At 43.2% G+C, this 14,984-nt stretch overlaps 1 protein-coding gene across 2 annotated transcripts in view; it reads right to left on the bottom strand.

The window, feature by feature from the left end:
- SLC2A7 (solute carrier family 2 member 7) overlaps positions 1-14,314 on the bottom strand; it is a 31,805-nt gene extending 17,491 nt beyond the window's left edge. The window contains exons 1-3 of one of the 2 annotated variants that reach the window (XM_043995075.1): positions 14,128-14,314; positions 6,348-6,516; positions 1,501-1,625 (exon numbers count right to left, since the gene is read on the bottom strand). In XM_043995075.1, the coding sequence (XP_043851010.1) occupies positions 1,501-1,625; positions 6,348-6,516; positions 14,128-14,263 (430 nt within the window). In that variant the 5' untranslated portion in view covers positions 14,264-14,314. The remainder of the gene's footprint in view (positions 1-1,500; positions 1,626-6,347; positions 6,517-14,127) is intronic. The other variant, XM_043995077.1, reaches the window with a different exon arrangement.
- Between the last annotated feature and the right edge of the window lie 670 nt (positions 14,315-14,984).

The raw sequence follows: 14,984 nt of genomic DNA, 5'->3' as shown, positions 1-14,984 counted from the left end.
GGGCAATGAGGGTTAAGTGACTTGCCCAGGGTCACACAGCTAGTAAGTGTCAAGTATCTGAGGCCGGAATTGAACTCAGGTACTCCCGAATCCAGGGCTGGTGCTTTACCACTGCGCCATCTAGCTGCCCCCACAGAAGTTTAAAATTAAAACGAGAGGGGGTAGTTAGATGGTGTAGTGGATAAAGCACCGGCCCTGGATTCGGGAGTACCTGAGTTCAAATCCGGCCTCAGACACTTAACACTTACTAGCTGTGTGACCTTGGGCAAGTCACTTAACCCCAATCGCCTAAGGAAAAAAAAAGGTTAAAAAAACTAAAACTAGGGGCAGCTAGGTGACGCAGTGGATAGAGCACTGGCTTTGGATTCAGGAGGACCTGAGTTCAAATATGGCCTCAGACACTTGACAATTACTAGCTATGTGACCTTGGGCAAGTCACTTAACCCCAATTGCCTCACAAAAAAAAAAAATTAAAACTAGAGTTTAAAATGTAGAGAAGAGACCTAAAAGAAGTTCAGAAGGAAACAAAGACAAGAGGGAGAGATTTGAAAGTAACATTTTGAATTTATTATACATGTTATTATATTTATTATACACAAAGCAAGCTGTATATAACAGAGAACCTCATTTCCACACATAACCCTCTTTTCTGTTCTACTCTATTTTGTATGTGGAGATTTTAGGGGGTATTAAATTCAGTCAAAATACAATTAAAATGAGGAAAAATGTAGAAAACATTTTAAACAACCTGATCTTGACCTTGGAAGGAGTCAGGTCCTTCAGTGAGTTGACCAAGATCTTGTAAGTCACCTGGAAAGCCTCTAAAGTCCTTTCTTAGATTTCCCATCCCAGATTGGTTTGTGTGTGGTTTTTTGTTTTTTTTTGACTAGGTAAAAGAAGCCATTTTTTTTGCCTCATTTTTTACCCAACCTTAATCACTGAATGGGCATTTCCTAAGACAAACTGAGCCCTGGGAAAGGCCTTAGCTTAGAAAGGCCAAGGTCTCCCACTGTATCCAGGGCCATCTCCAGTCATCCTGATGTATATCTTGTCACTTGACCCAGATGGCTCTGGAGGAGAGAATGAGGCTGGTGACCTTGCACAGCCCTCCCTCTCTTAAATCCAATTGACTTGCAAGTAAAGACGTCATCTCCTACCCCAGCTCATTTTACAGATGAGGAAACTAAGGCAAACAAGTGATTTGCCCGGGGTCACACAGCTAGTCATTGCCTGAGGTAGGATTTGAACTCAGGTCTGTACCAATTCCAGACTAGGTGCGCTATCCACTGTGCAACTTAGCTGCCCAAGAACAAAATGACCTAAAGCTGTTATCAGTTATTGGCATTTTGAGTGAATGACCTTATCTTTTTCTGAGAGTAAGCATTGACAGATGAGAACAGAGTAAGAGTGTAGTGAGGGACTGAGAGCAAGGAGTTGGGGTGTTTCTGTGACACCTCACTCTCATTCTTCCCCAGGTCACCTGGGCTATGGTCTACCTACCTGCACAGATTCCCACCATCACCCGGGAAACGATGATCATCTCAAATGACTTGGCAGCTTTACTGGATCCCATCAAGATGGCAGGGATGATGGAGAAGATGTTATTGATTAGCAGAGTCCTCTTTCTGGAAAGAGAGCCCAGAATCAATTAACCCGTTGGGAAAGGGAAGGCTAGCAGGATCAACATTCCCTGGAGCGAGAGGGGCTGCTGACCGAGGAACTCTAAGCTTATTGGACATGGGATCTAGACAGTTTGTCACCAGAGTGGTCTTGGGAATGTTGGTGAGAAGAGAGTGCTGGAATGGGAAGGAGGGAAAGAGGTAACTGTGAGCATTAATCTCTGGTTCCATCTCCATTCTGTGTCTTGGCACACTCTGTCTGCAATCCATTTCCTCTTCATTTCAGATTCTTCTCATCCTTCAAGAAGGAGTATTGGATTTCTCCCAGATAGAATAGAAGCTCCTTGAGGACAGGCACTGTTTCATCTATGTCTTTTTCATCTCTAGCACTGAGCATAGTTGTCTGGGACATAGTAGGTGCTTAATAAATGCTCGTTGGATTGATTGGTGTATTGCAGTACCTTAGTAGAATGTAAGTTCCTGGAGATTTAGTCTTGGTATCTCCGTTGCCCTAGCTCATGTCCACGCACATAACAGACAGTTAGCAAATGCTGCATTTAGCCTGGGTCAAGAATTTGTCTTTAGCATCATTTTGGAAGATGGGATGGGGTCTAACTCTGCATAATGGTTATTTTTGTACAGAAAGCTCCTTGGAGCCAGTTGACATAGTCCCATGAAAATATTGCTCCACCACTCACCTTCCTCAGCTCTTCAGTGGGAATTCAAATGATCTTTGGGTAGATCAGTTTCCCCAGACCCTTTTGCCACAGGCAGGGCTTGCCCAGTGCAGGATTCTGGTCTTTGGTTTTAAGGATTGAGATATGTTAAATAGGAAAGGAAAGAATTTGGTGTGTAGGAAAGAGCTTTCTCACAGGTCAGAAATCTAGTCCCATTCCCTCATTTTACACATGAGGAAACTGAGGCCCAAGGGGGTTAAATGACTTGCCCAAGGGCATACAGATGTAGAGCCCAGACCCAGCACGGTGAATCTGGAGTCCCAAAGAAGTTGGTAGCTTCATTCATATTCATCATCTGTAGAATGGGGATATTACTAAAACTATCTATCTCATATATTTGCTAAAGACCTTTTAGAAATAAGAGCTCCTACTGTTGGAAACATGAATTATTATTATTATTATTATTAATCTTCATTTGATTTCCCTATGCCCACCCTCCTTCATCCCAGCATCTCAGGTACAATGTGAAATAAGGGAGATTTCTTTGGGCTCTCTTGGACTAAGGCTGGGTACGTGCCAGGCACTGTGCTAAGTGCTAGGGAAACAAAGAAAGGTAAAAGACAGTCCCCTGCCCTCAGGGAGGTGCTGGTATAACGGGGCAGGCAACATGCATATAGCTATGTACAAACAAGCTATAGACAGGATGAATGGGAAATAATCAACACAGAGAAAGCACTAGAATTAAGGCAGATCTGGGAAAGCTTCTTGTAGAAGGTGGGGATTTAGATGAGATTTAAAGTAAGTCAGGAGGTGAAGATGAGGAGGGAGAACATTCCAGGATGGAGGTAGGGGAGGTGGACAGCCAGGGGAAATGCCCAGGGCCTGGAGATTTTATTTGAGGACAGTAAGGAGACTAGTGTCACTGCTTCATAGAATACACTGAGGAGAGTTAGATGTAAGAAACCTGTAAAAGTAGGAGAGGACAAGTTATAAAGGGCTTTAAAAGCCAAACAGAAGGGACAGCTAGGTGGCACAGTGGATAGAGCACTGGCCCTGGATTCAGGAGTACCTGAGTTCAAATCTGGCCTCAGACACTTAACACTAATTAGCTCTGTGACCCTGGGCAAGTCACTTAACCCCAGTTGCCTCGCTAAAAAAACAAAAACGAAACAAAAAAACCCAAAAGATATTACAAAGATAAAATCCAGAGGGGGGCAGCTAGGTGGTGCCATAGTGCATAGAGCACCAGGCCTGGAGTCAGGAAGACTCATCATCCTGAGTTCAAATCTGGCCTGAGAGGCTTCCTAGCTGTGTGATCCTGAGCAAGTCACTTAACCCTGTTTGCCTCAGTTTCCTCATCTTTAAAATGAGCTGGAGAAGGAGAAGGCAAACCAATCCAGTACCTCTACCAAGAAACCCCCAAATGGGCTCATGTAGAGTAAGACACTACTGAACAATAACAAAATAGAGAGGACTTGGTGATTAATTAGACATAGGAGAGTGACACCTAGGTTTCAAGCCTGGGTGAATGGGAGGAGGGAAGTGCCCTTTGGAGTAATAAGGAAGTTCAGAAGAAGGGAAGATTTAGGGCAAGAGACGATGAGTGCTATTTTGGACATGTTGAGAAATGTTGGAGATGAGAGACTGGAGATTGGGAGACAGGTTAGGGGCTGTATCAGCAGACCCAGGAATCAGCCCAGAGATAAAATATGGGAGCTAATGAGGGAGAAGAAAAGTAAGCCCTGGGAGACACTCATGGTTAGTGGACATCCCGGGGATGAAGATACAGCAAATGAGACTGAGGAGAGATCAGATAAGGAGGAAGAGAACCAGGATAGAGTAGTCTCAAGGAGAAGAAGGTGATGGACAGTGCCAAAGGCTGTAGAGAGGTCAAAAAGAAAGGAGATTGAGAAAAGGATCCTGAGGGGCAGCTAGGTGGTGCAGTGGATAGAGCACCAGCCCTGGAGTCAGGAGGACATGAGTTCAAATCCAGCTTCAGACACTTGACAATTACTAGCTGTGTGACCCTGGGCAAGTTACTTAACCCTCACTGCCCTTTAAAAAAACAAAAAAAAATAAATAAAAAATAAAAGTTTGTGTGCTTAAGCATGAGGGACTTTTGTGAATAGATAAAAAAGATTTGTAATTAGCCTCACCATTCTGTTAAAAAAAAATGAACCGTTTTCAGTTTGACCTTAGGCAAATCATTTTCTCTCCCTAGGCCTCATTATCCTCATGTACAAAGTGACTAGACTGTACTAATCTGTGCCTGAGGTTCCCAGCTCTGGATCAGGGAGCCTATGTTCCTTAAGAAATTTGTTTTTCGGGGCAGCTAGGTGGCACAGTGGATAGAGCACCGACCCTGGAGTCAAGAGTACCTGAGTTCAAATCTGGCCTCAAATACTTGACACTTACTAGCTGTGTGACCCTAGCCAAGTTACTTAACTCTCATTGCCCCCCCCCACCCCCAAATACATTTGTTTTTCCTCACTAAGGTCTCTGTAATGATTAGATAATACTCATTTGTGATTAGCAGGACTACTCTCAAAGGAATCATGATTATATTTAAGTAGTAAAAAAATTGGTTTTCTGAGTAAGACCTACTTTAATGAATGGATAAGATCCATTTGTTATTAGTAGGACTACTCAAAAGGAATCTTGAAATACTTAAGTACTAGGAAAATGGCTTTCTCGAATGAGACCTACTTCAATAAATGGCTATAATCCAGTTGTAATTAGTGGTACCATTTTCAAACAAAGAATGAACAGGGGATTATGTGCTTGGAAACTTGTTTTTTAAACAAATCTTCCTACAATCTGAATGAGAGGGTTTTCCCCCCACATCAAATGCTTCCTACAGAATGCAAAGATCAGGTGTTACCCAGTCCTATAGAGGCAGTGATAGTGGATCCGGCCTCTTTCTGTGACCATGGGCTGGGTGTGTTTCCTGGAGGACCCTGACCCGTACCTTTCTCCTTATCAGAATACTGGAACATCCGGAGAGGAATGGATTTGTATGAGGAAAGCAAAGTACAAAGTTGTATTATTGTTTATTATGTAGCAAGATAGGAAGCTATGACACATGGGGGACTTGGGGCCCAAATCTGGGAAGGGCAGCAGTGTCAGAAAACAGGACCCCACAGGGAGTGGCCACAGCTGTGACAGCTGTAATCAGCAGGTTGCCTGACTGTGTAATTAAAGCTTATTAATAAATATTTATTGAGCACCTGCTCTTGGGCAAGGTATCTTCAAGAACATTGAACCTGAAGGTGATACATGCAAAATCTCATTGTCAGAAGCACCATATTAGAAAGAAGTGATTTAAAGATCAATAAATCCTAAGTATACACGCAACAGAGCATCTATCTGTTCAGAGCACTGGAAAGATACCATTGAAAGGAGCATATAAAGCATTTTTCTACTGTAGAGAGGAAGTAGAGGCCTTCGGTTGGGGACTGCCTTGGTACACTGGAAAGAACACTAAATTGAATGTCAGAAAGCCTTGGGTTCAAATCCCACTTGTCCTGCTTAGCCTGTGTGACCTTGGGCAGATGACTGGACCTCTCTGGGCCTCAGGTTCTTTATCTGTAAAATGAAGGAGTTAGACTAGATGGTCTCTGAGGTCTCTTCCAGCCCTAAATCTGAGTGTTTAGAATGGGAATATAGTAAGGGTTTGAGAACTGAGAGGCCATATCGTCCTTCTGAATTCCAAGTCTTTGAATGGCAGTCCATTCTTAAATACCTGTTACACTAAGAATAGAATGTCAGACTTGGGAGGGCCCTAGAACACAAGATGTCAGACTTGGGAGGGCCCTAGAACACAGGATATCAGAGCTGGGAGGGCCCTAGAACAGAAACTATGGGAGTTGGGAGGGGCCTGCAGGCTGAAACCCCTCAGATGGGAGCAGAAGCCGATCTCCTGACTTTCAGGAACAAGGCTGTGCCTGTTGATTGGCATGCACTGTTTGTCCTTTTACAGACACTGAGACTAAAAGAAAACATGATTTAGTTGGAAGAAGAATGGGAACAAGGCAGCCCAGACCCAGCTTACCTGCCACACCTGTCCACCAGGGGGCCAACGACAAGGGCACCCAAGAAGCCCCCCAGAGGAAACATGGACACGGTAACAGACCATAGAAGCAACAGCAAACTCTCATCCATGAATTTTCCATAGTGTTCAAAGTAGGTTTCGTTATAAAATGATTTCAAGACCTGGAAAATACCCACATCCCCATCCCCCAAAGGACATCACATGACTCAGGAGAAATGATTCAGATGAGTCTCAATCCCCCACATTGTTGAGGTCAAGAACCTTGGTCAGGGAGTTTCCAAGGAAGAAGACTTTCAGGCCATAACCCAAGTGACTTATCTAACTTGGCAAACACCAACAAAAAAAGTGAAAAGCAAAGGGATGGGGCACCCGACCTACCAAAAGGTGTCTCCCTCCTCTTTGCCCAAGACTTCACCAGAATCACAGAATATCACTATTGGATGGGGCCTTGGCATCCCTTCTGCAACATGCCCTCCTTCCAGACTTCTCTGCCTCACTGAACTTGTTGAGATCTTTCCCTCTCCTCTTCTCTCCTTCCCTCTTCTCTTTTCCCCTTCCCTCCCTTCCCTTCCTCTCCTTCTTTCTCTCCCCCCATACTCCTCCTTTCTGTCTGTCTATCTGTCTCTTCCTATCTTTTTTTTTTGGTGAGGCAATTGGGGTTAAGTGACTTGCCCAGGGTCACACAGCTAGTAAGGGTTAAGTGTCTGAGGCTGGATTTGAACTCTGGTCCTCCTGAATCCAGGGCTGGTGCTTTATTCACTGTGCCACCTAGCTGCCCCTCTTTTCCTATCTACCTTGATAGACTCTTCAATCTCCTTTGCTAGGGCATCATTCATGTCTTGCCCCCCAACTGAGGTTGTCCCCCAAGGTTCTGTCCATGGCTCCTTTCACTTCTCTTTCTACACTCTATATCCTGGTGATCTCATCAAGTCTCCATGGGTTCCATTAACCTTTCTTTGCAGATAACTCCTGTTATTGTTGTTCAGTCATTTTTCAAAGGTGTTCGACTCTTTGTGACCCCATTTGGGGTTTTCTTGGCATAGATACTGGAATGGTTTGCCATTTCCTTCTCCAGATCATTTAACAGATGAGGAACTGAGGAAAAGAGGGTTAAGTGACTTGGCCGGGGTCACACAGCTAGTAATTGCTCAAGGTAGGATTTGAACTCATGTCTTTCTGATTCCAGGTAGGGTACTCTATCCATTGCACCACCTAGCTGATCCCAGATGATTCCTGGATTGACTTATCTAGTCCTAGGCTTTCTCTCTCTTTTTTTTTGTTTTGTTTGTTTTTGTAGGCAATGGGGTTATGTGACTTGCCCAGGGTCACACAGCTAGTAAGTGTCAAGTGTCTGAGGCCGGATTTGAACTCAGGTCCTCCTGAATTCAGGGCCGGTGCTTTAACCACTGCGCCATCTAGCTGCCCCCTAGGCTTTCTCTTGTACTGCAGTCCCACATCACTAACTTGCTTGTTGTACATCTCCACATAGCTCTCCTCAGGGCATCTCAAACTGACCATGTCCAAAACAGGCTCCATTATCCTCAAACTTCCCTTTTTTCTGTTGAGGACACCACCATCTTTCCAGGCACCCAGATTTACAACATGAGCATCATTCTTGACTTTTCCCACTCTTTCATCTTCCCTATCCAATCAATAGCCAAGTCTTGTTGATTATATCTACATGACATCTCTTGCATCCATCTTCTCTCTGCTCATGGCCAACTCCCTAGTTCATATCCTTAGCCTGCCTTCCCTGGACTATCATAAAAAGTCTACTAATTAGACTCCTAGCTCCTTGTCTCTTCTCTCTCCAATCCAGTTTCCATATAATAAATAAAATAATCTCCTTGAGTACATGTGTGGTTGCATTTTGCCTTTGCTCTAGAAACTTCATTGGGTCCCTACTACCTCGAGGATAAAATACAAACCATTCAGCCAACACCTAGTACATCCCAAACACCTAGTACAGTGTCTGGCACATAGTGGGTACTCAATAAATGCTTGTTGGATTGTATTATATTGGCCGTGCAGTTTTTACTCAAGTTTTCATGAAGAGGTTCTCACTAGATGGCAGTGTGGTTCAAATTGTAGCTCACAAGAGCTGGACAAGCAACATGAGAACACTATTCCATTAGCTCATACCATGACTATCAAACCTAGGAGAATGAAAAGCAGTAAGATGCTGTGCTTTTCCCATATGTAATATTCTATCTCCCATCTCTAAGCCTTTGCATAGGCTGTGCCTCTTACAGGCAATGCTCTTTCTTCCTTCAAGTATTGGCTCCAGGTTGATCTCTTGTATGAAAATTTTCCTGAGACCCTCCTCATCACATTACTTTGTAAACATCCTATATTTTGCATATCTTCATTTGTGTAGACATTGGTCATATCTCAATCCCCATACACATGGTGTACACATACACACATGCATGCATATACATACATACACAAGAATGTGAATTCTAGTGCAGTGATATTTTTCTTCTTGTCCTTGCATTTTCTTTCAGTGCTTTGTTTATAGTATTCACTTAAATGCTTGCTGAATGAATGAAAGAAAGAAAGATAAAAGAAAGAAAGAAAGAAAGAAAGAAAGAAAGAAAGAAAGAAAGAAAGAAAGAAAGAAAGAAAGAAAGAAAGAAAGAAAGAAAGAAAGAAAGAAAGAAAGAAAGAAAGGAAGGAAGGAAGGAAGGAAGAAAGGAAGAAAGAAAGAAAGGAAAAATCCTCTGGACTTAGGGTCAAGAGAGACCTGGATTTAATTTCCCCTTTGACATTTTAAAGTTTGCTATCAACTAGGGACCTCTGAGGATTGGACATTTCAATTTGGTTGTCCTGAAGGCATCTCAAACTCAGCATGTTCAAAACAGCACTTTCTCCATCTGAACTTCTCTATTATTGTCAAAGGTACCACAATTCTTCCAGTTAGAAGGTTCTCCTCCATTAGGTTATAAGTTCCTTGAGGGCAGGGACTGTCTTTTGCCTCTTTTTGTAACCCCAGAACTTAGGACAGTGCCTGGAAGACGTTGTTGTTGTTTGTCCTTTGTTCTTGAAGAGGATCATGACATCAGGGTAATGTCATGACTTGCACTGAATTAGCTTTAAGTGAGGGAGGGCTGTGCAAGGTCACCAAACTTAGTCTCTCCTCCATAGCCATCTGGGTCCAGTGGCAATATATATGTGTGTGTGTGTGTGTGTGTGTGTATGTATATGTGTATATATATATATTTATATAAAATCAGGATGACTGGAGATGGTCCCAGATGTTTAAGGTAATTGGGGTTAAGTGGCTTGACCAGGGGCACAGAGCTAGTAAGTGTCTGAGGTGAGATTTGAACTCAGGTCCTTCCAAGTTTAGGGCCAGTGCTCTATCCACTGCACCACCTAGCTGCCCACCTGACACATAGTAAACACGTAACAATTTTTTTGATTGATTCCTGATGCCTAGGTTTGCAACCTCAGCATTACCTCAGATATCTCAATCTCACTCACCCCCAATCTCTAATCCTTTACTAAGTCTTGTCATTTTTCTCTCCACTCATACAACCACCACCCTAGTTCAAATACTCATTATCACCCACCAGGATTATTATGATAACCTCTGATTTGGTCTCCTTATCTCATGTCTCTCCCCTCTCCAATCCATTATCCACAAAAATGGCAAAGTAAGAGTTGAGTAGGTGGCAGAGAGTGCTGGACTTAGAATGACCTGAGTTCAAATCCTAGCTTAGATACTTACTAGATGTGTGACCCTAGGTAAGCCACTTAACCTCTCTTGGCCTCAGTTTCTTTATCTATAAAATGGGGATAATAATAGTACTTAACATATGTCAAATATTTTGCAAAACCATATAGAACTATATAAATAGAAGCTATTTTGGTTTGACTCCTAAGGGGATATGCTGAAACCTGTCACTGAGAGCTCTTTCCAGTGTGGGCATTTATACCTTGGAAATTGGCAAATACTGCAAATTAGGGCTTGATTTATTGTTCTGTTGATTATTTAAATTTAAGAAAGTCATAGGGAAAATATTAATGGTGGAGATTAAACTTAAAAGTGTGTTGTACTTTTTTTTTTTAATTATGGGGAATGAGTTGTTAAACATTCATCAGTGAACTCCTGAGTGACTTTCCTGCTCAATAAAATTTAATGGCTCCCTATGACTTCTAAGATCAACTATAAAGTCCGTTTTCATTTAAAGCTCTTCACATCCCAGACCCTTGCTATCTTTGCAGCTTTTTCACATGTGGCTCCCATCTACATATGCCAAAATCTAGTCATACTAGTCTCCTTGCTACCCTTCACACACAACCCTCCATTTCCCTTCTCTGTCCCTCTGCTTTGTTTTGTTTTGTTTTTGGTGAGGCAATTGGGGTTAAGTGACTTGCCCAGGGTCACACAGCTAGTAAGTGTCAAGTGTCTGAGGTCAGATTTGAACTCAGGTCCTCCTGAATCCAGGGCTGGTTCTCTATCCACTGCACCACCTAGCTGCCCCAAGTTATTTATTTTTTTCTCTCTGTCCCTTTGCACCGGCTGTCTTCCATGCCTGGAATGCTTGGCTCCCTTATCTCTGTCCCCGAGAATCCTTGATTTCCTTCAAAAACTCAGCTCAGCCCCATCTTCCACATGAAGCCTTTACTGATTGCCCAGTCTGTAATGCCCTCCTTCCCCCAAATTACCTTTTGTTCATTTAAAATATATTCTGGGGGCAGCTAGATAGCACAGTGGATAAAGCACCGACCCTGGATTTAGGAGGACCAGAGTTCAAATCCAGCCTCAGACACTTGACACTTACTAGCTGTGTGACCCTGGGCAAGTCACTTAACCCCCATTGCCCCACAAAAAAACCCAAAAAAAACAAAAAAAAAGAATTAAAAAAATATATATATTCTGTATATTTTGTTGTTTAGTCATTTCAGTTATGTTCAACTCTGTGACACCATTTGGGGTTTTCTTGGCAAAGAGACTGGAGCTGTTTAGCAGTTCCTTCTCCAGCTCATTTTATAAGTAAGGAAACCGAGGCAGACAGGGTGAAGTGATTTGCCCAGGGTCACAAAGGTAGTAAGTGTCTGCAGTCAGATTTGAACTCAGGAAGATGAGTATTACTGACTCCAGGCCTGTACCACTAACTGCTCCTATATTCTGTCTATACTTACATGTAATTGGGGGAGATGGTGAGCATGGCTGATACAATCCCTATGAGGCTGGGGACCCCCAATTCTAGAAAGGCATGATGGTATGTAACAATGTAAGAATATAGAATGTCAATCCCTTCAGGGCAGACACTGTTTCCCTATTCAGATCATTTATCAGACATTCTGTAACTAGTTTCAGACTCACGATCACATTGTGAAGAGGAGTCTTTTGATCGGCTATGGATTTGAAATTGATGTGTATTCAAAAGTGGCTTACCAGGGCAGCTAGGTGGTGCAGTGGATAGAGCACTGGCCCAGCATCAGACACTTGACACTTACTAGCTGTGTGACCCTGGGCAAGTCACTTAACCCCAATTGCGTCACCAAAAAAAAAAAGTGGCTTACCAGTCACTATGAATCACTTGGTGCTGGGGCTTTCCTCCCTGGTTGTGTTTGAGGAGAAAGACATGCTGTAAACCTCTGGATGGGGAGAGGTTCCAGACTTTCCCCATTCAGGGCCAACTTGTGACCTTATAACATGGTCCTCTGCTTTTCACCTTTCTGTGTTTGCTCTTTCCTGGTTTTAGGTAAAGGAGTATTGAAGGCACTTCTGACTTTGTGAGCTTCAAGAAGTTAGAATGATGGGTGGCGCAGTGGATAGAGCACCGGCCCTGGAGTCAGGAGGACCTGAGTTCAAATCCAGCCTCAGACACTTAACACTTACTAGCTGTGTGACCTTGGGCAAGTCGCTTGACCCCAATTGCCTCACTAAAAAATAAAATTAAATAAAAAAAAAAGTAATTAAAAAAAAACAAAAACAAAAAAAGAAGTTAGAATGATGAGCCAGAAGAGAGATCCAGGAGCTGAAGTCCATTCCAAGATTTGAGTCACCAGAGGTCTAAGAGCTCAAGTCTATGCCAAATTTTTCATCCAGGCAGCCCAGAAGCAAAACCCTGAAGAATGACCTGGGGGACCCAGCCCAGTAGAAGTTGAGATGAGAACTCCTACCTACATCCACTATGGCACATTTGGAAGTGAATTTAAGTTTCAGCCCACACTCCCCAGGGACCAAGGTGATATAGGGGGGATTGTGCCCCTTCATGAAATGTTTATTCTAAGATTCAGTATCTTTTCAGTAAGTCTACCTTTGCAAAAACTAATTTATATTAGTTAAATGGAACTAAGGTGCTAATTACTGGCAATTAATAGCAGGGGAAATACTGAGGAATGACGATTCAAATCAATAACATTAGAAAAGAGAGGGGCAGCTAGGTGGCGCAGTGGATAGAGTACCGGCCCTGGAGTCAGGAGGATCTGAGTTCAAATCTGGCCTCAGTCACTTGACACTTACTAGCTGTGTGACCCTGGGCAAGTCACTTAACCCCAATTGCCTCATCCCCCCCACCAAAAAAAAAAAGAAAGAAAGAAAGAAAAGAAAGAAAAAAAAAGAAAAGAGATACCTCCAACCCCTCAGGGATACCTTAGAACCTTGAGAGGGACATATTATATAGCTGAACTTTTTATGGGAGTGTGAATTGTCAAGAAAAATGTGGCAGGCATTGTACTAAGGGTTAAGTATACAGAGAAAATCAACAACCACAAGACACAGACATACCAATTCCTGCCTTCAAGGAGCTATCTCCCTCAACAGAATACAGATAGATAACTAAGAGCCACAATGAGTGGATAGAACTCTGGACCTGGAGTCAAGAAGGCCTGAGTTCGAATATGGCCTTGGATACCTACTAGCTATGTCATCCTGGGGAAGGTTACTTAATCTCTGTCTGCCTCAGTTTCCATATCTGTAAAGCCAGGATAGTACCTACCTCCCAGGTTTTTTTGTTTTGTTTTATTTTTTTGCAGGGCAAATGGGGTTAAGTGACTTGCCTAGGGTCACACAGTTAGTGTCAAGTGTCTGAGGCTGGATTTGAACTCAGGTCCTTCTGAATCCAGGGCCGGTGCTTTATCCATTGTGCCACCTAGCTGCCCACCCAGGTTTGTTTTGAGGCTCAAATGAGATAATATTTGTAAAGTACTTTGTAAATCTTAAAATGCTGTATAAACACTGGCTATTATTATTATTAGCTATTATTAGAATGTAAACTCCCTGAGGTCAGGCACTGGTTCAGTTTTGTCTCTGTATCCCCGGTGCCTCACACAAAGTCTGGCACACAATAGGAGCTTAATGATGCTTATTGATTGATTGCTATAAAGACAAAAACACCCCAAACAAGGTCCTGTCCTCAAGCTGTTTGATATTCCATTAGAATGCTTCTTGGGGATGTCATAGAGGTAAATCCTGGCCAGTTATAGTGTCAACTAAATGACTTCTGAGGCCCTTTCCCATTCTGAAATTGTATAATTTGATCTTCTGGGGTAACTCCATTCACCTCACCAAGCAGGCTTCCCAGCCTCCTAATGCCACAGTAATCATGCAACATTGAAAGACTCCCCATGCAACATCATCTAGCTGCTTGAAGGCAAGGATTGTGACTTCTGGGTATTACCTGTGTTTGATTTCCACTCCTCAAAGGGGCTACTCTAGGATTCTGCTTGTGGGAAGTGCTTGGGCATGAGGTGAAGGTTCCCACTTCCCCCAAGTCCTTTCTTCTCCTTCCCATTCACTCCCTGACTTCATGACATCCCCAGGCTGGGCCCCAGCCCACCTTGTGAGGTGTGTTGACCACTGCGATGTTGTAGCCATACTGGAAAGCTGATCCGAAGGCAGCAGCCAGGGTCACCAGGACCAGCACAAGGGTGAACCTCTGCAGGAGAAAAAGGACCATTACATCCAGGGCTGGGAGGACACAGGGCACTTTTGTAGCCTCTTAGCTGGTTTTGGGGTGGTTGAAAGGGAAGGGAAAAGGAAAAGGGAAGGGGAAGGGAAAGGGAAGAATAATGGGAGTCAGGAAAGCTTTTCCTTCCTTGTGCCTCCAAAGCAATATATCAAAGGGCCATAGACACAGAGATCCTTTCATTGTGGGGTTCTAAGACTTTTTTGGTGTGTATGTGTTATAGACCCCTTTGGTTGTCTGGTAAAGCCTATGAAGCTCTTCTCTTTTAAATGAATAAAATAAAATGCATAGGATTACATGTCAAGACAATTACATTGAAACCCAGAGAGCTCCCATTCAGAACCCCTGCTTAATCCTGCATCTCATTTTCCATATAAGTACACTGAGGCAGGGAAAGTTAGATGACTTGACCAAAGTCACTCACACCATAGCAGCACTGGAATGATCACTGACATCCTTCAAATCCAGCACTTTCCCCTCAGACCACACAATCTCCCAGGTCTTTTCATAGATGGCAGCCAGGTCGAACCTACTTAGATTTTCCATCTCTCCTGTCCCAGTGCCTCTCTTTTCAGGGCTAGTCCTAGGGACATAGTCTGTCCCCCCTCCATGGACACATCAGTGCTCATAAAGAAAAAAACCCTCTTGGATTTTAGAAGTTAAGCAACAGATTTCCAGTGTGAGGTCGAGAGCCTACGGTGCAAATATTCTC

The sequence above is a fragment of the Dromiciops gliroides genome, chromosome 3 (genome assembly GCF_019393635.1).
Source record: "Dromiciops gliroides isolate mDroGli1 chromosome 3, mDroGli1.pri, whole genome shotgun sequence".
In the NCBI taxonomy this organism is placed as follows: Eukaryota; Metazoa; Chordata; class Mammalia; order Microbiotheria; family Microbiotheriidae; genus Dromiciops; species Dromiciops gliroides.
This window is presented reverse-complemented; position numbering and strand designations above follow the sequence as displayed.